Source organism: Rhinatrema bivittatum, chromosome 9, assembly GCF_901001135.1.
Source record: "Rhinatrema bivittatum chromosome 9, aRhiBiv1.1, whole genome shotgun sequence".
Lineage (NCBI taxonomy): Eukaryota > Metazoa > Chordata > Amphibia > Gymnophiona > Rhinatrematidae > Rhinatrema > Rhinatrema bivittatum.
In genome coordinates this window covers 165,745,237-165,770,145 of record NC_042623.1, presented here as the reverse complement: position 1 = coordinate 165,770,145, position 24,909 = coordinate 165,745,237, and the positions used below count along the sequence as shown (strand labels likewise).

At 41.5% G+C, this 24,909-nt stretch overlaps 1 protein-coding gene across 5 annotated transcripts in view; it reads left to right on the top strand.

Annotated features, from left to right (window-relative positions):
* The window catches only part of KIF1A (kinesin family member 1A), a 416,621-nt gene that overhangs the window by 238,660 nt on the left and 153,052 nt on the right, over positions 1–24,909 (top strand). The window contains exon 38 of one of the 5 annotated variants that reach the window (XM_029616878.1): positions 11,117–11,143. The exons of the other annotated variants lie outside the window; for them this stretch is intronic. Coding sequence (XP_029472738.1) covers positions 11,117–11,143 — 27 coding nt within the window. The remainder of the gene's footprint in view (positions 1–11,116; positions 11,144–24,909) is intronic. 5 annotated transcript variants of the gene reach the window in all.

Here is a 24,909-nt window from a genome sequence, read left to right as displayed (position 1 = left end):
TGCTGTCTGCCCTTGCCTCAGCCACCTCCCACCAGGATACTGTCAGGGAGAGGTAGTCATGTGTACCATTTGCAGTGGTCCAAATTTCACTGGTAAAATGCACGCTACTCTCCTCTGTCTTGGCTAATTGAACTTGGATGCGGCTATGACACTGGGTGAACAGGGTGGGGATAACCTGCCTACTAAATGTAGTACTGAATGGCACTTTGTAATTGGGGGCTAACAGGTGCATCAGATGCTTAAAACCCAGGTTCTCCACTATCTGCAGGGGCAATGTTTTCTCTGATGCACTTGTTACTACTTTAGATGCTGCCTGCCTCTTGCCCTGGAACAGTGATATAGGACACCACTCCATTTCCTGTATGTTGGGCTGCCACTGCAGACACATGGCAGAGGGCTAATAGCCTTCCACCGGACTGGTGGAAGGAGCTGTGGGATCAGCTTTGGGAAACGTCTTTCTCTTTTCAACCCCTTTGCTATGACTTTTGCTGTGAGTTGCAAAGGGGGACCCCAGGCTAGTACTGCTGTTGATTTCTGTGGACCCTTAGGCCGAGACAGGATTGATTCTACCTGCAGGGAGGAGCCCTGCAGGCTCCCACTGTTGGCAGGCAGACCCAGGTGAAGCAGAGACCATTTAGGAATTTTACCTATACCAGCTCACATTCCCTTCGGGTTGAGCCTTTGGGTGCCGGGACCGGCAGGATTTAGATGGGGATCCCTGCTGATGGCAGAAGAGAAGGTTCATAACAGCTAGGGTCGTGGGCAGGTGCTTTCAGGAGTATCTGAGGTCCAGGCAATGGTCAGAGGTAGGCGGCAGTCAGAGGTATCCAGGGTCCAGGCCGAGGTCAAAACCAAGTATTTGTCTGAGGGAAGAGAAGGGGAAAGCTTAAACAGAGAAGGCAGGCAAGGACAACAATACATAAGCAACGTGGATGGAATGGCAAGGAACGAAGACAGAAGACAAGCTGAACGAGGACTGAAGACAAACAGGATGAAGACTGAAGACAAGCTGAATGAGGACTGAAGACTGGGATGCAGGGAAACAACACATACTACTAGGAAGTAGCTGGACCTGTTGCTTAGACAAGTTGCTTCTGGGGAGCTGCCCTTATATAGAGCTGTGTGGATGATGTCATCTCTAGGGACTGCGGGGACTTTCCTGCCGCAATCCGTTTAAATCTAAGGGAGTGGTACACGCTCACACTTAGGGGGAAGCACGGCGCATACTGGCGGCAGTGTCCTGGTGGTGGCGTCCTGCTGCGTGGCTGACCAGCGGCATTTGCTGCGTCCGAGAGGGATAGATTTGGCCCAGTTGGGGAAGGTAAGTGAGGCAGCTGAACATTGTTAAACCCCAGTACAGTTTTGACTTTCTACTTTGCATTCACCCTCTTTGCTACTAGTTTTTTAATTATAGATCCTTAAGAATCTGGTGGACTGGCATGTCCATGGTGTCCTCAGGGATATTAACATTTTGGAAGATACCTAGTATTGAAATTGTAGGCTCCACTTCCTCTTTAAAATGACAAGAAAAGGCCCAACACATCTTTTTATTAAGGCTGATCTTGTGTGCACATGAGCATTGAGGAATGGGTTTCCCTAGAAAGGGAATTTACTACAGGACCTACCTGAATTAAAAATAGAGATATAGCAGGTGGCTGAAACTCAAACAGATGCTTAGCCAGAAAGTTCTGAAACATTCTAGGTCTTATTCATAGAAACTGATGTGGAACAACTAAACGACATATGTCTTCCTGTGTCGTTAACATGAGTTATGGAGGATACAGGACCTGTAAGAGAAATGCCAGATGCATTTGGTATTGGCAACATCAAAGCTCTGAGGTATCAATATCTAAACTCTGTGGTGTTGCCATTAATCCAGATGAGCCTTTTTTGGAGGGAATACCTCTGGGGTCTCATCCTTGCAGCCAAAGCACAAGACTTGCTGTCTCGCTCATCAACATGGTCACATTTTAGACTTAGTTTTTGTGAACAATTATGTTAAAACTCACTGCTTAGAAACTGTAAGTATACAAGCCGTGCCATGGTCTGATCATTCTTTAATTAAGTTTTCATTGCCAGATTTTGCTTCTACTAACTCTTTATTGGCAACTTGTCTGCCCTAGTTGCGATGGGGTACTATTGATGTTGCACAATTTGCTTTTTCATCTCAGATTATCTCCTGAGACTTTAGAAAATTTTAGTTTCTATTTGGAATGATGCGGTTATTTCTACTCTGGATGAAATTGCCCCACTTAAATTAATGAAAAATAAGCAAAGGAATTTTAATTTAAAAAATTCTCCTGAATTAACTTCTCATCGTGCACTGAGAAAATGTGAACGGGCTTGACAGAGAGCTCCCTCTTCTGAATCTGCAAAATCTTTTAGGCTAATGTTGTCCCAATACCAGTCGAATGTTTTCGAGCAAAAAAACCCTTTTTTCTAACAAAATTTGAAAAATTGGCTATAATACCAAGACTGTATTTCAATTAGCAAAAAATCTTACTATGAATAATCTTTCTGGTTTGTCAATGAGTAGTTCCCTTTTTGCTGACTTCTTCTTAAGATTTTTTTAGGTAAAGGTTGAAAAACTGTCTTAATTTTTCAAATGTGCTTGATTTGTATTCCTTACCATGCTCCCAGACGAAGACCACCTGGACGTCCTTTGCACACATCTCTTATTTTGAAGTTGGGAAGGTTATTTCAAAGAAGAATACTGTTTTCTTTCCTCTGAGTAATTGCTCAATTGCCTTTTTCAATGCAAGAAAGAGTTATTGATCCTGATTTTGACATCTATTGTAAATAAATATTTTGAGGATTTCTTCCAGAGATTTTCAAATAGGCTGTTGTGAAGCCTATCACTCGACTCAGTAGACCTAAACAAGACAGACCCATTTCCTCTTTGCCCTTTGTTGCAAAGGTAATTGAAAATGCTGCATTGACAGTGTTAACTGTTCATCTTGAAAAAAAATGAGATTTTAGACCCTCACCAATTCTGTTTTAGAAAATCTTTGAGTACAAAGCTTCTGCTTTTATCTCTCACAGATTCTTTAAGAAGAGGGCATGATAGTGGCAATGAATTCCTTCTTGAGTCTCTTGATTCAGTTGATCACGAGAAAAGTCTGAGCTTGGTTAACCTCCTTTATTAGGAATAGATCTTTACAGATAAAATGCCATAACGAAGTTTCACAAATAACTTCTATGGACATGGGAGTCCCACAAGGTTCTGCTCTTATTTAATATTTACTTGGCTTCCATTGAGAAATTGCTTGCATCTGCTTGTGATGGATGTAAAATGTATGCAGACAATATACAGTTTTTTATTTGACTGCCTAACAATTGGAAGGATACGATGGAGCTCCTAAATATTTGTCTTTCTTCTATTTAGTCTTGGTTACATCATCATAAATTATCTTTGAACATGGCCAAAACTGAATTTGTTATAATTCAACGATCTCATAGCCCAACAGCTTACCCAGCAATTTTGGTAGGTAATTGTTTGTTCGATATTGCTGTTTTTATTAAAGGTTTAGGAGTATTGATTGATTCTCATCTCTCTTTTAAACCTCAGATTAAATCTGTCACCAAACCTGGATTTGTTAAACTTCGAGTAATTGCCAGCGTTGGCATTTACTTTTTACTTCTGATTTTCAAACGATCATTCAGACTGTTATTTTCCTGGCAATTGACTATTGTATCAGTCTCTACCTTGGTTTGCCAGCCTCTACTTTACAACCTTTGCTATTGTTAAATTCTGCTGCTCGCCTGATTTTAGGCACTAAGTGGAATCAACACATAACCCCTGTACTGTTAAATTTGAAGTGGTTACCAGTTAATCAACAAATTATTTATAGGGTAGGCATGATTGTTGCCAAGTTGTTAAATCCAAATACATGTCCTTGGGCGAATGTGTTGTTTAAAGTATGGAAACCATCTTGCTAACTACATTCTTCCCAACGTGGACTCCTAGATATGCCATCATTTCGACTCGCGCGTTTAACATCCACCAGAGAATCGGTCTTTTCTGTAGCTGTACCCTCTTTATGGAATTCTCTGCCGGCTGATTTAAGACCAAATCCTAATAGTAAAACTTTCAGAAGTAGTCTTAAAGCCTTTCTTTTGCAGCAGATTTCTTGATTTTATCGATCAATGACCCAATAGTAGGTTTGATGTTGATTTTATGCTGTAATATCCCTATGGTCTAATAAATGTATTATTTATATGTCTTTTACTTGTTTTATATGTATATATTTTATTTTTAATGTATATTTTATTGTGTATTGCTTCAGCCTTTTTGTGGGAAGCAATTAATAAATTCTATAAATTAAAAATACCTGATTTTTTAGATAAGGACGTACTTAAGAGAGCGGATGTCCAGCTTTATTTTACTCAAACCTTTGGATGGCCTCTGTTAATGAGAACAATATTGTGTGATATAAGGTTTGCCTGCAAAACCTGTTATGTTCAACCATTCTGAGGCCAACATGAGCTCACTGAAGAACTCACTGTGTCATGGTCTACTGTCATGTCATGAATGCCTTCTAAATGCTTGTAAGGAACATTTTTTACTTATAGATTAAGGACCTTTAGAAGCCTGAAGCATTTTTCTCAGTCTTGATTAGAAAACATGGGCTTCTGTCAAACTAAAAGAATTCAGAAAAAAATGTTTTAAAGAAAATTTAAAGGAAAATAAGAAAATCCAGAAGAAAACTTAAAAAAAGAAAGAGAAAACCCGAAGGAGCTTATGTGGTGAGGACTAGGGATATATGCATTCATTTTTCCAGAATGTGTAAAACAGGATGAATTAGGCCATTTTCAATTAATTCTGAATGGAACAAACCAAAATATCCTCTCATGAATTTATCCCCAAATGTCCAGATATTTTCCTTTTATGGGGAAGAAAGACCTTCTTTCTCCCCACGTTCCCTCCCACCCAATGACAAGCCTTTAATCCTGGGCTGGGCCCAGCCAGATCCTAATTGGGTCCCTCTGACCCTCCTCCTGTTGTCAAAATCCCTTAGGGCCCTGGCCTGACAAGCTGGGTGTAGCGAGGCCCCTTTGATCCTCCTCCCATGCCTCAGAACGCTGGGGCCATGAAGTTCACGATCCCCATTTATCCGTTCTATGGGATGTAGCAGTTCCTGAGACATTGGAAAGGGCAGGAGCAATACCCAGTCACTTCTGCCTTCACTTGTTCCCTCTAAAAATGGTGATGCCTGTGCTCCTGAGCAGTGCCAAAGTGATATTGTATGGCCATATATGTCAGCCAGATAGGCCTAGGCTCTATGGGATTTGGATGACAGGAGAAGGGCTGAAGGGGTTCAGGGAGGACCTGGCTGGATCCAGCCTGGGCCCTGAGGCTTGTCTTGGAGCATGAAGGAGGTCGGCGGGGGGCAGGAGGTGTATTTTGATTTTGTTGTTGTTGTTGTTGTTTTGGGGGGAATTTAATAGGGTTTTTTTTGTTTGGTAAACAAACTGAATTGAAAAAAAAACATTACAAGAACTGAAAAAACAAACAAAAAAGCAAAACAACAAAAAAAACCAAACTAATATGGGGCTGCTGCTGAATATGTCTATCCATGCCATGGATTAAAAAAGACTGAGGAGGCTTCACTGAGGGCTGCTTGGTGCACTTAGGGTCAGATTAAAAGGGTGAACCACCACAGTAATTGCCCAGGGCGCCAGCTAATAGGGCACTGAAACCTTACCATAGTGGTTACTGAATTACTAGTCTGGCCTGGGCACCAAAATATCTCAGTCCGTCTGTGAGTGCACTGCATACAGTATGTTTGCAAAGCCTTCTAGCTAATGAGCTGATGTCACCCCTTTTATGGAATTGTTCATCCTGCATGTCCATGGAGAATATACTTTGCAATTCATTGTGCTTAGGCCTCCCCATTATTATCTCATGACTTCTGTGTATACAAACAATGCACACCCCCAACTTTGCTTCATAGCGATCTAGCTCAGTTCTTTTATTTAAAAAGAACAATATAAGTCTTCTGCATTATTACTGATTCTTGTTCAATCAGACCCAATTTAATAAAATACACTCCTTTGGACAGTTTTCCAATCTAAGAGATCTCCTGCACAAAAAGACAGGCTTCAAAATCAATAAAGATTACATGAGTATATTGTTTGCTCTAGGGCTTCCACAACTTGTCCAATTCAGGATATCCACAAGGAATATACATGAGATAAAATGGTATACACTGGAAATCCAGTATATGTGTATAGATTTTTGTTTTGTTATATATTTTATTTTAATTGATGTGTTTTATGATATTGATTGTTCATCGCTTTGAGTAATTTTTAATTGGGAAGAGCAATTCATAAATGCCTTTTAAATGAAATAAATAAATAGATAGATAAATATGCAAATGTATCTCATGCATATTCACTATTGATATTCTGATAACCAACTGGTTATGGGGTCATCAAGAATACAGGTTTGGGAAGCCCTAGTTTACACACTCCCAAGATACAAATGTTAGGCTTAATGTCTAAATTTTTTCTCTAATAAAAAAGGCATTTTTCAGAAATTTCAAGCAAGTTAGCTTGTTTCCCATTTAAGCCTTGGCCAAACTGCATTGCAAAAGCTGTAGTTTGACTTCTTCTTTACACTGTTAAAAGTGCAGATTAAAATGTGGTCTACGGATATTTCTGAATATTAAAAACAAAATTCTAAATATTAGGAACAAATTCCCGCATACTTTCATTCACTGCACTTAATATTATGTTGACCTTAGTGTGTGCCTAGAACTGTCAGCAATTGGGAAAACTTGAAGCTCTAGCCTGGTGGAATGAATCTTGAAATTGTTGCATGTGTTTTTCTGGATCTCTCTTTGCTTTTTTTCTTGCTTACTGCTGAATACTGCTCAGTTCAGTGTCACTACTAGTGATAGCTGGGAGGTCAAGAAAGAAGACTTTTGATCATTTTGAGAGCCAGCCACCTAGATGGCAGGGTTGGGAGGACAGGGCTTCCTCCCAGGATCCATCTAGACATTTTTACAGAAATACAGAACCATTTGTGTTTACATGGGAAATCAGGGATGATGTTGCAGTGTTGTGACCACACTGGAAAAAGGATAGACACAAACACAGGAATTAGTTTAGATAAATCAAGAACAAGTATACTAAATCTTGTGTATCTGCTCTAATGATTAAGAAAAACTATGAATTCAGTGGTCTAGCATAATCACTGTTATGAATTAATTGCTGTTTTTGCCTTATTGATTTTAGGAAGCATTGGGTTTGTTTCCCTTTTTGGCTTTCAGCTACCATATCTGCAGTTGTCTTGTTTAGGTGTACATTAGGGATGTGCAGTCATTTGAAATGACATGTCAATAGTATTTTCAATATTGTGTGTCATTTTGAAATGAAACAGAAAAAAATGAATGAAAAGGGTTTTTTTTTCATTTCTGTCATTTCTTGCGCACTATTCACACAATGAACACTAAAAGTGTTTGAGGGTAATTTTATAACTGCCCGCATCTGTGCAAAGTCTGCAGGCACATCTTCACACTGTGGGTAAAAGTACCTGCATAGAGACCTTTCACGCATACTTTTACCAACATATAGGGTTGGCAATTTTCCAAAAGACCATGTCAACGTGTAATGTGCTGCTTTATCTATAAAAATGACTTTTAAAATTCTCCTCCTTTGGCATGATATATTTTGAATAGCATGCACTAAAAACAAAACAAAACCAAAACAAACTTCAAAATGGTACAAACTAAATGAAATTAGAAGGAAAGAAAGCAAATTGTTTTGCATGCACACCCCTACTGTATACTGGCAGTGCTTTCCAACTATAGTCTAAGACCACAGTCCAGTGCAAAGTTTTTCTGCTCGAGATTGTTGAAGTTTAAGTAGTCTTACAGCAATGGCAATCGCATCATTTAATTTTGCCCTTGTTTTGTGGTGTCAGTAGGAAAGGATAGGCAGTGTCCCTAGCACTCAGAGGACCACAAAGGGAATGACAGGAGACGGGAAGAGTGAGTGACCTTTAGTGTGGCTACTTGGAAGAGTAGAAAGTATAAGGGTGTGAAAGGCAGAGCAGCTGACATGCATAATTAGTACCTTGAACAGAGTGAGCAAGGTCTATAAGGATTTTGCACCGGTTTTTAAGCAGGTATAAAGTATGTACAGGGACTTCAAAATAAAATCCCCATGCGTGCTTTACTTTCCCCATCCTAATCTGGCCACCACTCTTCACAGAAAAATACATATGCTGTAAGGGAGGGGCAATTTCAGTTTGGGGAATTTACTAGATAACTGCTGAATTACCTAGCAATTCCACAGTCCTCCCTGTGATTAATGAAAGGTACAGCATGAAGTGTATTAACTAAGAAAATATCTACCTGAGGTCTGCAAAAGTGAATGGCTCAAGTCTTGGTAGGGAGGATTCCAGGAGAAAAGAGATTAGGTTTCCTGTAGAGGCACAAGGGGGTTACAAGGATGAGACTAAAACCATTTCATATCCTTTGGTGGCAGTTCCCAAGAACACGTTGTAATTGGACTTCTTTTCTAGAATCAGAATGTAGCATTCAAATGATCTCTATACTTGTGCACAATTTTAATGCTTAGATGTTTGCTTTCCTTTCTATTTTTGCTGCAGGTACTATCTGATTCTCAAAAGGGGGAGGTGTAGTGAGAGAGGAAAGATGCAACAAGCAGAAGGGGGTTAAAATGACAACTGCTTTTTTTGTTTAGTTTCTGTTCTTAAGAATGTTATGTAGTAGTTTGAATAGCATTAGCCAGGTAGTGACAGGCTGGGAAAGAAGGTGATTAAGTAGGATAGGAGCTGATCTGAGCACTTTTGGAAACTGCTTTCCTCTCACCTGCTTTTGCTCGTCTGTCATTCAGTTTCCATCACAGATAGCAGGTCAAAACATCATCCTCTCTGTCCTTCCACCTCCCCACACAAACTGCAGCCTGATTTTGAATACAAGTAACTCAAGAATTAAATCTGTCAGCAGATCTAACAACCTAACTCTTAATAGAATATTGTTTATGGACTGCTTCAGGCAAGTTTAGCATAGATAAAAACACACTGATAGGAAAACAACCTAATGAAGTCCACATTTAGTCTTCTGTGTTTATTTGTATTCAACATGAATACTGAATGTTTGGCATCCACCGAATGTGGACAGGTCAAGACAATCTGCTCTTATTGGTAATTTGCATTTAAATAATGCTAAGCAAGTCTCCTCTCCCCACTATCAGCATACCAGGGATAATATCTAAAGGAGATGCAATATGTTTGGCATCATTATATATAAACTGTGAAATACCTTTAATAAAATAGATATCAATATCCATTTATACTATTTAACTACGTATATTACACTGCAGATATGCTGCTGAATAACCAGAGAGCTGGCCACAGAATCTGCCTTCTGACTGCCACAAAGAAAGAGGATCTTACATTTAGATACTGGAGGTCTGCAAACTTCTTTAGCAGCTTTGTCAAACAATTTGATAAGCATGGAGACATTGTGAGGGTTCATGATTCAGTTTGGCAAACTTTAAAAAAACAACCAAAACAACAACTAAAATTCATGTTTGAACTCTAAATTCCAGGCAAAACACAGCTCAGATTTGCCAGAAATCCAAAGCAGATCTGAGGAAATCTAGAACATAATTATTTAAATAGTGGAATAGCTTATGACTTTGGTGAATCTCATTCAGATTTCCCCTATATTCATTAAAAAAAAATAATCAAATGAATTTCCCCAGCAAATCTGGGGTGGGGGGAATGCAATATTTCTGTCAAATTCAAACCAGGCTACAAACTGCCCTTTTACATTTTGATTTCTAATTCACACATCCTTAGAGACTACCACTGAATGATCAGCTGAAACCAACTGTACAGTCACAGTGTTTGGCACTACCATTACTGCAGTTGTTATCAGTATGATCCCAAAACAATAAAACTGACAGTTCCTTTGATAGTCACCAAAAGTCTGTGCTCCATTGTTTTTAAATATTCTGTTTATGGTGAATTGTTTTGTACCAAAACTAGTGCCCAAAGCTATTTAATTGTTCCATTGTTTCCTCATAATTTATAAGTCATTAGTGTGCCATAATGAGAACTTTCAAACAGAATGCCCTTGCTCTGTATAATTGTACCATTTCAGAAGTATGCATATAGCCAGCTCTTGAGCTAAAGGCTCACTGGAAATCCTACATGCCAGCTTCCATAGGGGAAAGTGGAGGAAGGAACATTATTATTACCCCGAGATAGGTGGACCATGGCAGAAGGAGGTAAAAATGACTTGTCAAGCTTTTAATAAAATTAGTGTTAGAATGTAGACTCCCAGATTTATCTTGGTTTTTGGGCTTCTGATCACGCTCATAAATCATACTTTGCCCATACACTTAGGATAATATTATCTGGAAGAACGGAGAGCTGAAAACTGTCCAGAGAAAGGCTGAACTTTGAAAGTTCTGTACTGGGAATTAGAAACTCTTTCACTTTAGTCCTGGCTCTGTTACTGTCTCTTGAGTCTTGACATGGTTAACTTATCTTCCTGTGATTTAACCAGTGTGATTGGATGGTAAATAACATTTTTATCCTAATCTCCACAGTATTCAGTCACAGAGAAATTACTGACATTCATCTTAGTGGTGGTATTATTGATGATATGTTTCTAAACTGTTGCTAAATTGCTAGAGGTACTATAGAGAAAGATCAATAATACCAATGAATGGGATGTGAAATTTTAATACAGTCCAGCCCTAGTAGAAGAGAGAGAAGACATTTTTGGTCCAAGCACTTAATCAAAGTCACTCAAGCAAGTTATATGTCAGCTAGATATGATGTATGAATTACTGAGCTATCAAGATCTGAATACATGTAACATGTAATGTACATTATTATCCAGGTGAGAAGTACAGAGAAACTCAGGAACCCTGAGGGTTTTCCATTGCTTAGCAACCTCCTATCTGAGTTGGCACCAACTGATGCTTTGCTGTGCTCCATTTTTAGCAGGAGAGTCCTCTAAATCACATCATGGGAAATTGCTGCTGCGCTGCTACTTCTGCTGCTCCTGCCTGCCTGCTGCTGCCGTCCATTCTAACCCACTAACCATGTGACTATTTTCTGTTTTTGCAGGCAGTTTCTTGATTCGGATATGCCTAGGTATAATTTATTTGTGCATTTTTGTTAACCCTTTCTCCTCCCTCCTCCTCCCATCCTTACCCATTCCTTTTCCACTCCTTAAAATCTCATTTTTCTTTTCTGTGATGTTTCTCTCCCTTTATTCTTCATAAGCTCATAATCTCTTCTCCCTATTCATTTCTCTTTTTATATGCCTCCTAAATTGTCTTCCTTTTGCTGTGTTTTCCCATTGATTATTGCTGTGGTTGCAATTTTCTGACATTTGTCCAGACATGCTGAACCTGCATCTTCCAAGGCATGCTCTGCTGCACCTACCAAGGTGTGCTCTACTCCCTTCACCATCTCTGCCCAACTTTCCCTCCATCCCTGCACCTGTCATGAGCCAAAAACAGTTCTAGCTTATTTAGAAACTTTGATCTTAACCAGGTTGCATGAGATAGTATAATGGGGAATTAAAGGTGAGGTACGTAGAGGTTGAGAAACTCAGGAACCTTAAGAAAAGTTGGCTAATGACTTGTGGCATGAAAGAAAAGTAGAAAAGGTTACTGAGCCCTCTAACCATTTCCTTCTGGTTAGTCTCAAGATTTTGTCATATGTAGTGTGTCTGCTCTGCTAACAGTTTTTCCCAGTTAGAATCTAGTGCAATCACCTCTTGAAGAACAAAGAGAATGATCTCCAATCGGTGGTTTTATTCATGTCCTTGTAGTATTGGTAGCCTAGGTCTGATATTACCTGGAAAGATGAATTGGAACTCCTATCTTATCCAGAATCAATGGTTCCATTTTCAGTGATCTAATCCATCTCTAATTATATTACCTCATCAAAATAGCCCTGGGATCTTGAATGTTGTGACCCATGAACTATATTCCGAGCCTACCTTGATAAGTTTGTCATCTGTACAGAATTGGAATATAATATGGTGTGATTGCCTTATTCAGTGTTTTCTAATTCTGACAAGATCCTAGGTTTTCTTTTCTGCTAAAGCAAGATAGTAGAATAAATGCTTTCTATCCTATTGTAGCTTTGCTTCTCCTAGGCTGGTTCAAGACTTGACTTGCTGATGTAAAGAGTTTGCTTTTCCCAGAGACAATAATTTAACTGAATTTCCAGTGGAGAATACTGCAGCACTAATCAGTAAAATTAACTTCATTTCCATATAATTGCTGGCTGTTCCCCATAGTTCTCACTTTATTTTGAAGTAATTAGTATATAAACAGACACATACAATTTCAATGAGGTAATGTTTTCACTTGCAAATTCAAAGTAGAGTCAAACAAGATGAGCTAAAGATTATGTCCAGTTAATTCTAATAAAAAAGTATATGGGCATCAAATTTCAAAAATAATATTTGCATCTGCCTCTACATCAGAGCTTTCCAAACTTTTCATGTTGGTGACACACTTTTTAGACAAACATAATTTCGTGACACAGTAATTCAGTCTACCAGCAAACCAGAAGTTAAAGGTTAAATGAACAAAATGTATTTCAACAATTTATGTATGTTTCCTTAAATATATACATAAATAAAATGTTTCACAACACAACCTATCTCATAATAAATATTTGCAGGCTTCCACTTCCTCCATGCTGATCTCGTACATTGTGAGATCGGCATAGAGAAAGTGCTACTCTTGCACATTCCCAAAGATTACATGTGCCAATCACTAAAAAGTAATTTTTTTTTTTACCTTTGCTGTCTGATCTTAGTTTTCTAATCGGTTGGTCACAGGCTTTTTTTTCCACCTTTCCTTTCTTGTTTTTTTGCCAATTCCTTTTACAGGGTCTTTTTTTCTATTTCTTTTCTCTCCATCTGTCTTCCCTCAAACACACAATCAGGTTCTCATTCTCACACGCTATCTCACACATTCTCACACACACAGACTCTCACTCACATGCAATCTCACACATCCACAGCTCTCACTCTCACATGCCTCTCTCTCATTCATACATACATACATACTGTCTCTCTCGTGCACATGCTGTCTCACTCTCACACACACAGGCTCTCTCACTCCTACATGCTCTCTTGCTCAAGCACAGGCTCTCACTGGCACATGCTGTCCCTCTGCACGGGTTGCCGAAGGATGGGCTCTTCATAGGCCCTGATCTTCCCTGGCCGTGACATGGGATCTGCAGCGGCCCTGCTATCGGGTTTCCTCCTCTTCTCGGGCTGCCGCGACGTGGGATCCGCAGCGGCCCTGCTATCGGGTTTCCTCCTCTTCTCAGGCCGTCGTGACGTGGGATCCGCAACGGCCCATTAATGCTGCTCTTCTTCTGTACGCAGCAGATGCTCCTCCTCCTTCCTGCCCACGCGGCTCCGGCAACGTTTTTCTTCCAGGGCTGCACAGGCAGGAAGGAGGAGGAGTTAACGTGACCCTTTTCTTCGGGCCGTGGTGATGTAAGCTCCATCACTGCCCGCCGATCTTCCTGCTATAGTTCCCTGCTTCCGCCAGCCCTGTGGACCGGGCGACACACCTCCACACTACAGGCGACACACTAATGTGTCCCGACACACACTTTGGAAAGCTCTGCTCTACATCATAATCATAATGGGCCCATAATTGTAATGTCTAATCCAGTCAGCAAATTCTAATAACCAGTCAGAGCTGGGAAAAATCCACAGGATTTTATGACTTTCCCCTTCATCCCAGTGGAGTATAGTTAAAGACAATTCAGTCCTATTCTATAACAGTGGCGTAGCCACGGGTGGGCCTGGGTGGGCAGCTGCCCACCCAATTTAGACCCAGGCCCACCCAACTGACACCAGAACTGCAAGGCTGTCGCGGGATCCCATCCCCGCGACAGTGAAAAGGAGAACCCATGCTTGGCACGCCATCACGGCACACGTGGGGAAGCGCTGCTGCGGCCGTATGGCCGACCGATCTTCCTGTTTGCGGGGGGAGGGGGGGAGCGGAAGCGCCGTGCACAGTTTCCGTTTCCTCCCCCCAGAGCAGGAAGATCAGCTGGCCTCTCCTGCTGCCACTGGCCTCCTGCTATCTTGGCCGACCGATCTTCCTGTTTGGGGGGGGGGAGGAGAGCGGAAGCGCCTCGCACAGTTTCCGCTTCCTCCCCCCAGAGCAGGAAGATCAGCTGGCCTCTCCTGCTGCCACTGGCCTCCTTCGTACAGCCGACCGATCTTCCTGTTGGGGGGGGGGAGAAGAGCGGAAGCGCCGCGCACAGCTTCCGCTCCCCCCCCCCAGCAGGAAGATCGGTCGGCTGTACGAAGGAGGCCAGTGGCAGCAGGAGAGGCCAGCTGATCTTCCTGCTCTGGGGGGAGGAAACGGTGCGCGGCGCTTCCGCTCTCCTCCCCCCCCCCAAACAGGAAGATCGGTCGGCCATACGGCCCGAAGATAGCAGGAGGCCAGTGGCAGCAGGAGAGGCCAGCTGATCTTCCTGCTCTGGGGGGAGGAAGCGGAAACTGTGCACAGGCTTGAATGTGTATGTGAGGATGAGAATGGGAGTCTTGTGTGTGTGTGTGTGAAAATCGGACCCTGGGTGTGTATGGGAGTGAGAATGGAGTCTTGAATGTGTGTGGGTGATAATGGAAGCTTGAATATGTGGGTGAGGATGGAAGCTTGAATATGTGGGTGAGGTTGGAAGCTTGAATATGTGGGTGAGGTTGGAAGCTTGAATGTGTATATATATGGGTGAGAATGGGAGCCTGGGTTTGTGTGTGTGGGTGAGAATGGAAGCTTGAATATGTGGGTGAGGATGGAAGCTTGAATGTGTATATATATGGGTGAGAATGGGAGCCTGGGTTTGTGTGTGTGGGTGAGAATGGAAGCTTGAATATGTGGGTAAGAATGGGTGCTTTGAAAGTGTGTATGTGTGGGTGAGAATGGGACCTTAAATGTGTGTATGTGTGGGGGAGAATGGGTTTGTGTGTGTGGATGAGAATGGGTGCCTGGATGTGCGTCTGTGTGTGCATAAGAATATAAGCCTGGGGAGGGGTGAGAAAGTGAGAGCTTGTATGTGTGTCTGCAGAGAATGTGAGCTGGGGGGGGGGGGGAGAGCATATGAGAGTGAGAGCCTGAGTGTGTGAGGGAGTCTGTGAGAGAAAGCATTTATGTATATATGTGTGTGTGTGTGGAAGGGAAGAAGACAGTAGTAGAAAAGACACTGAAGAGGAATTAGGAAATGAGCGACAAGGGAAAAAATGGGAAAGAGAGACCAGGACCAACTGATTAGAAAAATACAAAGATCAGACAACAAAGGTAAAAAAAAAATATATATATATATATATAGAGAGAGAGAGATGTTAGCAATTTAAATGTCATCTTTGGGAATGTGCATTCTTATATTTTTGTATTTTGCTCTTTCTTAAGTATTCCACTGTTCAGACATTTTAGTTTCTCAGGCTTTCTATTTTGGCTTTATCTACATGTTTCTGTTTCTAATTTATAGTCTCTTATTTCTATATTAGGTAAGGGTCGGTCTCAGTTTTGCCTGTTTGTGACAGAAATGAGTATTTCTAGCATATAGTTTCTCTGTAGTAGTAGTCCAGCCTGTTCTGTTATTCCCGTAGGTGATGTATTAATGTTCTAGGGCCTGGTGTAGTATTTGCATTGCTGTTTTTTCATAAGGTTGCTGTTTGAATCCTGAGAGTCAGTGCTGTGATTGTTTGGCAAGGTTCCAGATGCCTCTTTCTTTGCAAGAGTTTGTTACTTCACAAAATAGCAGTGGAGGGTTATTTTTTGCTGAGATTACACCAGAATTTGAATTTTTTTTTTCATGTTACTTGTAATGTGAATTGCCCTAGCTTTGCGCTGCACCTGTTCTGATGATTAATTATATTTTATTGTAGTTATGAAGATTTCTGTGTTTCTGCAAAGATGGTTCATGAAAGAATACATTAATTTTTGTTTTATTATATGATTGGATTTGATTGTTTTCTATACTTGAAATAATTGAAGTAAATTATTTTAAAGTTTCATACATGACACATAATGGCTGTTGCAAACTACTTAGAAAGCCATTCTAGGGTGCAGTATATGGCATTATTTATCAGTAAGAAAACAACTAGTAGACCTGCATGCCTTGTGCCCACCTATGTTAACCTTGTGCCCACCCAAAAAATCAATTCTGGCTACGCCACTGTTCTATAACTGGATTTTTCTTACTCAGTCCATCAGATGGTTACTTCATAGGTTAATAGCAATAAAATCTCACCCTTGACTTGACCCTTTTAAGAAAATGGCTTCCAATTATTAGTTCTTGTTAAATGCATGAGATAACCTCTCTTTGCCAACTAATTAGTTCAATTTGCAGTCCCGAGCTACCATAATATTTGGGTGCAAAGAGCAGATATCTCTTCAGATTAAATGGCTCTCACATTTGCCACCAAGCAACAACTGAGGATTCCCTCTAAAATGGCAAGGATCATCCTTCCACCTTCCAACAGTAGTATACATCAGTCTGGCTGTCGGAGTGTGGCTAGGCTATATACTATCTTTGTACCTTTTGGAACACTAAGGCAAAATAAGAAAGCCCCCACATTCTATCCCAGTTTAGAAACACATGCATCCTCTCAATTATTATCATATACAACAAATTAAAAAAAATTATACTTTCACACAAATCCTTAATTAATGTTATAGGATGCTTTACCACTTGAGGTAGCCTTTTTCAAGGTTACTGTGACCAGTACAGTTTCTTACCATAAAAGTAAAAAATAAAATATAGTTCAGTTTCTATATCATAAAGTTTTCATAGAACAATGTTTCAACTTGCAGATTCAAATTGATTTGGTTTCAGTTTAATTCAAATGCAGAAAAGTGTGTTAGCATAAAATTTCAAAAATGCATTTGTGTCTGCCTAAAATCCATCAAAGATTCTTTCTTCATCTGCATACAATAGACAATAGCAGCAATCATGTTAACAAAATAATTTATGACTCACTATTTTGTACACTGCTTACGACTGAAGTTTTCAAAATAAGCGATATATAAGCACCTTCAAGTAAGTAAATAAATAAATACATAAATAATAAATTCCAAATGAATACAACATAGGAAGGATAACATAGAAACATAATGGCAGAAAAATCTAGTCAGCCCATTTATCCAATTTATCTAGCCCTTACAATTCCTATCACTCCCTCAGAGATTCCCTGTACTTATCCTATGATTTCATGAATTCAGATACCACTTTTGCCTCCTTACCTTGATTAGGAAGATGTTCCATGCATCTGCTACCTTCTCAGTAAAGAAATATTTCCTAAGATTACTCCTAAGTCTATCCCCTTTCACTCTCATTGCATGACCCCTCATTCTAGAACCTCCTTTCCATTGAAAGAAGCTAGTCTCCTGTGCAAAAAAACCTTTGAGATATCTGAATATCTCTATCATATTTCCCCTATCTCGCCTTTTCTCTATGCAAATTTATCTCATGCGTATTCATTGTGCATATCCTGTAAACCTGACCGGCTATGGGGTCCCCAGGACAGGTTTGGGAAACCCTGCTCTAGGGTATAAATGCTTAGATTTTTAATTCTATCTCCATATGATTTAGAATGAAGACCACTGACCATTTTAGTGAACACCCTCTGGACCGATTCCATCCTGTTTATATTCTGTTGAAGGTGCAGTCTTCAATATTGCACAGTACACAGTATTCTCACCAGGGACTTATACACAGAACCGGTGCTAGCTTTTTTTGCTATCCTGTGCTGCACCCTCCTCCCCCTCCCCCCAATAGCAAAAGGGGCGTGTTTTATGCCAATATAGCATTTATCACAATTTGCGCTAATTACCATTGTGAAGAGCTAAGCTTGATGGACTCTCTACCTGGGTACCATCAAGCTAGGTTGAGAGAACATTGCCCAAATCTCATCTTGGAGTGAGTTTCCTCACTCCGAAGGCCAGCAAATCTTCACAAGAGACCACTGTTTTGTTCGTAGGTGTCACGTAGAATGTCAAAGTGGCCCCTAACCCCCTACACTCTTACCTAAACCCCACCTCGAGTTACTAGGTGGGCCTACCATAGGGATACAAATACCTACCTATGGGCCATAATATTATGGCCAGCCTCTCTCCCATTCATTCATTGTCTGATTCAGGCCCACCAAAAAAAAAAAAGTCCCATTCATTCATTGTCCATTCATTCATTGTCTCCCATTCATTCATTGTCTGATTCAGGCCCACCAAAAAATAAAAGTCCAGCTCCCTCCATTGATACAAACTGTAAAAACTGACACCCCATCACAGAACCCATTACCGGTGCAAGGGTATTAGGTGCCCTAGGCAAACTTTATAGCCTTGCACAATGCCCCCCCCCTCCCCAGCCCCTGGTCCCCACCTCCCCCCCCCCCTCCACTTGCCCGTTCCACACACACAATTAAGAGTTATGCATTTGTACTAACATTTTACATGAAAAATATCAGAATATAGTATTCTGAGGTACAAATATCACTTACATTATATTTACATGCACTGCTATGATGCAACCAGAAATCCCTGCAAAAATACTCTTGGAACCCATATAGTATTAGGCCTGTGGTAATGTGTGTTGTGTGTGGGCTTGATCCTCCGAAAGCCCTAAAACACTAATACACTGCCAATTAAGAGAATATCTCACCTCAGGCACACATGCAGAACAAACAGACCCTCACCAAATACAGAATAAAACTACCATAAGGTAGAAATACAAATGTGACAAAACCTGAACTGGAAACCACAAGAAGCCAGACTCTATGCAGAAGAACAATGAAAAAAATAGAACCATCACCATTCCTCAAACATCAAACAATAAAATCAAGAAATATAATAAATACATAATCATAACAGTAAAAACATACTAATAATATTATTTTGAAATAGCTGATGAATAAAAGATCAAATAATTAAAAACTCATATGCAAGTATTTTTAAATATCCCAAACACCAATAAATCATTTCAAAACAACAGACACATTAAAAAACATCTGAAAAATAAAACTAAAAAGGATTTAAAAAATGTACACTCTCCATACCTGGGAACTTTTGATTTCCAGTCACTCTGAGATTGTCATGGATTAGTGAGAGTGGGATGCACAGACTTTCTTCTCTATTTCTTATATATATACACACACACACACACATAAGGTCATATACACAGACAAACTCCCAGGTGTCTCCAGCTCTTCTTTCGTTGGGATCTGCCAGCAACCCCAGGCCCTTCTCTTTATTTCAGCTGCCTGCAAGTTGGGATCCACTTGCAGTCCCATTCTCTCTCACACATACACAAATAACACAGACAGCTCCCATTCTCTTTCTGTCTCTCTCTCTCACACACACACAAAACCCAAACAAGCTCCCATTCACACCCAGACACCTCAGGCAGGCTCCCATTCATATCCATCACACATTGCAGGCAGGCTCCCATTCTTTCACACACAAACACACACACACACACACACATCATGCCTATCCCAGGAAGGCTCCCATTTATGCATGTGCTCTATCTCACACACACACACCCATCCCAGACAGGCTCTCATTCACACACACTAACCCATCCATCCCAGACAGGCTCCCGATTCACATAAAAAGATACATACATCCCAGGCAGGGGCCCATTCAGTTACAACATACAACCATCCCAGGCAGGCGCCCATTCAGTTACAACATACAACCATCCCAGGCAGGCTCCCATTCACACACACTCATGCATGCCTGGCAGGCTCCCATTCATGTACAAACACACACGTACAACACAGGCAGGCTCCCATTCACACGCCCACTCATCCCAGGCAGGTTCCAATTCACACACACACACACACACACCTATCACAAGCAGCCTCCCATTCACTCACACACACCCATCACAGAAGTTTCCCATTCACTCACACATATATGCAACCTAAGCAGTCATTCACTCCTCCACTGCTGCCACCTGCCTGCTCCTTCTTCTTTGGGGAGAGCAGCTGTTCTGCATCTCCTCCTGCATGCTGGCCCCATGGTAATTCAACACTCATGATATTAGCACTTTCTGTATTCTCATCTTGTTCATCATATTGAAAATCCTAAGGCTTAGGGTGCTCTGTGTATATTTTGATTTAATCATTGTTTAAAAATACCATTTTGGAAGCCTAGATTTAAAAAAAGTCAAAGGAAGACCAAATGACTGCCAGCATGGTTTAATGGTGAAGTAAAAGCTGCAGTTAAAGCTACAAGGGCATTGATCCAAAAATGGAAAGCAGACCCAAATGAGGAAAATAAGAAAAAGCATAAGCACTAGCAAGTTAGATGTAAAATGTAAGGGGCAGATATTAAAAGCTACGTATGGGCGTAGATTTCTGCATGCAACCCGGCACGCACAAATCTACGCCCGATTTTATAACATGCGCTCCCTCCGAGGCCACTCCGAAATCGGAGCGGCCTCGGAGGGAACTTTCCTTCCGCTTCCCCCCCCCCCTTCCCCTCCCTTCCCCTACCTAACCCGCCCCCAGCCCTACCTAAACCCCCCCCCCTTACCTTTAACTTAGAAGTTGCGCCTGCCTCTGGGCAGGCGTAGGTTGCGCGCGCCGGCCAATGGCCGGCCCACGATCCCGGGCACAGCAGCAAATGGTTGCTGTGCCTGGAGGCTCTGGCCCTGCCCCCTCCCCACCCCTTTTTTCAAGCCCCGGGACATACGCGCATCCTGGGGCTTGTGTGCATCGCCGGGCTCGGCGCGCACAGGAGGGGTTTAAAAGGGTTACGCGCGTATATTACGCGCGTAGCCCTTTTAAAATCCACCCCTAAATGTAGTAAGGCAGTCCAAGAGACAGTTTGATAAGAAGCTGACCAGTGAGGCAAAAGCTAATCATAAAAACCTTTTAAAGTATATTCAAAGCAAAAAGCCTGTGAGAGAGTTAGTTGTGCTGTTACATTACCAAGGGGCAAAAGGGATACTCAGGCAGTACAAGGAAATAGCAGAAAAACTGAATGAATTTTTGGCTTGGTCTGTGACAATGGAGCATGTAATAGATCAGACTGATGAACTAAAAAGTAATAAATCCTGGACCCGATGGCATCCACTCTAGAGTTGTAACAGAACTAAAACATTAAATTGCTAACCTGTTACTAGTAATCTGTAGTATGCCATAAGAGTCCAAAAATGTTTTTAATAATTTATAGCTTCCACAAAATATATAATATATAGCTCATAAAAAATGCAGCTAATATCTGCATATATACACTAGCAACCAGCTGTGAGCAAGTAAAAACAAATGAAAAAGTGTGTTCATAGATGGCTGCTCCCACATATGGAGGTTTTATAACAAGGACCTCTTTTATACAATCATTACATTCAAAAAACACTTGTTTTCTTATATGCTCTCAGACTATTCAATTTGGGGCGGATTTTAAAAGGCCCGCGCACGCCGGCGCGCCTATTTTGCATAGGCCGCCGGTGCGCGTAAAGCCCTGGGACGCACGTAAGTCCCGAGGCTTTCGAAAAGGGGAGGGAGGGGGCGTGTCCAGGGGCATTCCCGAAACGACACGGCGTTTCGGGGGCGTGCCCGGGGGCGTGGCGCCGGCCCGGGGGCATGGTCGAGGCCTCCGGACCAGCCCCCGGGACCGGAGGACGGAGCGGGGCTGCCGGCAACAGGCGTAACTTTGCCGACAAAGGTAAGGGGGGGTTTTAGATAGGGCCGGGGGGGTGGGTTAGGTAGGGGAAGGGAGGGCGAAGAAAAGTTCCCTCCGAGGCCGCTCCGAAATCGGAGCGGCCTCGGAGGGAACATGCAGCTCGCGCTGGGCTCGGCGCGCGCAGGTTGCACAAATGTGCACCCCCTTGCACGCGCCGACCCCGGATTTTATAAGATATGCGCGGCTACGTGCATATCTTATAAAATCCAGCGTTCTTTTGTTCGCGCCTGGTGCGCGAACAAAAGTACGCGCTCGCGTATTTTTTAAAAATCTGCCCCTTTATGTTTAAATTTATGTGATCATTGTTTTTTCATCTTTCAAAAAACATTTTCAAAGGATATATATTTGAGAATCTCTTCAAAATATGTACTGTCGTATTGTGTATAAGTAATTTATAAATACTTTGGCGCATGGCAAGTGATTATTTGGAGGAAAAACTAAATATCTTTTGAAGAGCAAGTTGGAAGAGATTCTCAAATACATAACTTTTGAAAAACATTTTGTAACATACTTTTTCACTTGTTTTTACTCACTCACAGCTGGTTGTTAGTGAATGATTTTTTAAGCACATATGTACATTAAAGTTCCCCATGAGAAATTCCTTGGAAATTAAAAAGCCAGGAAATAGGATGTAATGTCCTATTATAGATAAAAAGAGTTAAAAGACAGGAAACAGAGGGTAGGACTAAATGGTCAGTTTACCAAATGGAGAAAGGTCATTAGTGGAGTACACACAAGGATCGGTACTAGGATGTGTGCTGTTATTCAGAAATAATCTGGAAAAAGGAACGATGAGTGAGGTGATCAAATCTGTAGGTGACACAAAGTGACTTTTTAATCAATGTTGGTATAATAACATTGGATTTCAAAAAGTATCAGATTGGGCAATTGAATGGCAGATGAAATTTATGTGGAAAAGTACAAAGTGATGCACATAGGGAAAATAATACCAACTATAGGTACATAATGCAGAAAAAGATCCTTGGCATCCTTGTGGACACAGAGAGGTCCATATTCAAAAGCATTTAACCAACTTTAGCCAGCTAAATTAATATTTGGGCACTTATCTGGCTAAATCCTAGCTGGCTGATAAGATTACTAGCTAGAATTTAACCAACTAACAGGGTCATTTATTAAATCGTGTTAAGGCGTTTTTGCATGCAAAAAACACCTTAATGCATGCAATAAGCACTGTAATGCATGGTGCAATGCAAATTTTTAAAAGGGGATGGATTGGGGGCAGGATTTCAGAAAAAGTGGGCTGGCTTTGCAAGTATAAAGCCATAACTATGCCTTTTTCAATTGTGATTTTTTTTCAAATTCCATTTTGGGCATTTTTAGGTTGGAGAAGGAGATGTAAGATATGTGTGTGAGAGAGTGAGAGTGAGAGAGCCTCTGGTGGTGGCACCATAGTAATCAGCTATTTATGCTACTATAGGAGGCCCACCTAGTAACTCAAGGTGAGGTTTAGGTAGTAGTGTAGGGGGTAGGGGCCACTTTTACATGCAGAGTGAGACATACGAACAGAACAGTACACTCTTGTGAAGATTTGATGTCCTTTGGAGTGAGGAAACTCACACAATGAAGATATATGTACAGTGTTCTCTCAACCTAGCTTGGGTAACATCACTCTGCATGTAAAAGTGGCCCCTTACCCCTACACTACTACCTCACCTCGAGTTACTAGATAGGCCTCCTATAGTAGCATAAATAGCTAACTACTATAAGGACACTGTAGATAGTCTCTCTCTCTCTCTCTCTCTCTCTCATGAAATGAGCATTTTGTAGGCAGGAAAATGCAATTATGTAGGTATTACTGAAAAGTTAATGCATTTTGCAGTAATACCTATGCAAAGTGCTAAGATAACACACATTGTGATAAATAGGCTATTACCATAAAACATGCCACTTTTCCTATCATATGTGATATTTACTGCAGATTGATAAATCTAGGCCTACGTTAAGGGCATAACAGGGAGGAGTTGCTAGTTGATTAAGTTATCTGGCTAACTCTAATATTCAGAGTTAGCTGGATGACTTATTCAGCTAAGTCTTGTCAGGCCAAAGAGCCTTCCTATAGTTAGCTGGCTAACTTTAAGATAGCAGGCTATATTCAGTAGTGCAGTTTCCCTATTTAATATACCTCCAAAGTTAGCTGGTTCTATGAAGAGCAGAAATCACCAAAAAGAGTGCTGGCAGTATTTTCAAGGCGGAGTTTTACAGACTGGAGAGAACCCTAGGAACTTGTTCCACCACCTCAAGGATGCCGCCTGGAAGTAGCTCTGGTTGGAGAAGGAGATGTAAGATATGTAGCCAGAGAGGAGGTAGCCAAAGCCATTTTGCTGGAGCAGTTCCAGAACAGTCTCAGTCCATCCATGCGGCAGTGGGTTCACCAGCATCTGGATCTGATGATGGAAAAAGCCTAGAGGTAGCAGAGGCATACCATCAGGCCCAGATCATGCCTGCACTGCCATTCTGCCAAGAGAAGCCCCTCAACATAGAGCGGGAAAGGCAGAGCCCGGAGCCTCCAGCACAGATCCGACTGAACCGGTCACCCCAGTGGCAGCCTTCAGTTGGCTTGACATGCTTCCATTGTGGGGAGTGAGGACACTTCACGAGAGACTGTTCCCACAGGGAACTGGAGGCAATGGACACTAATGCAGTAACTACTTACTGCTGCAGCTTGGTAGAATTCTCCAGCCAGGGAATCTCTAAATGTATGATACCAGTAGAGCTGAATGAGGACGCCACCCAAGCGCTAATGGACTCTGGTTGTGTAAAAACACTAGTGCAGAGCAATTTGCTGAAACAGACCCATTTTAAAGCTGGAAAATTAGTGACATTGGCTTGTATTCATGGGGACCATCAACATCCCACTAGCCAGGTGCACCTGAAGACCCCAGCCAGTCAAGGGATGATGGAGGTTGGAGTACTTCCCTGGTTACCCTACCACATGATTATTGAGCGGGACGTCTCGAGTTTCAAAGACCTTTTGGATCAGCATACAACGGTTCTCCCTAGCCATGACACCGAAGAGTTGGCAGTTCAAGAGCCCTTTCCAAGGAAGGACCCAGACTTCATTCATAAGGATGCTAAAACTCATAAGCCCCTACGGCAATGCCATCAGGACAAATACACCCTGGGGAAGGGGAAGGTCCATCCGCAGATCTAGAGAGATGAGAT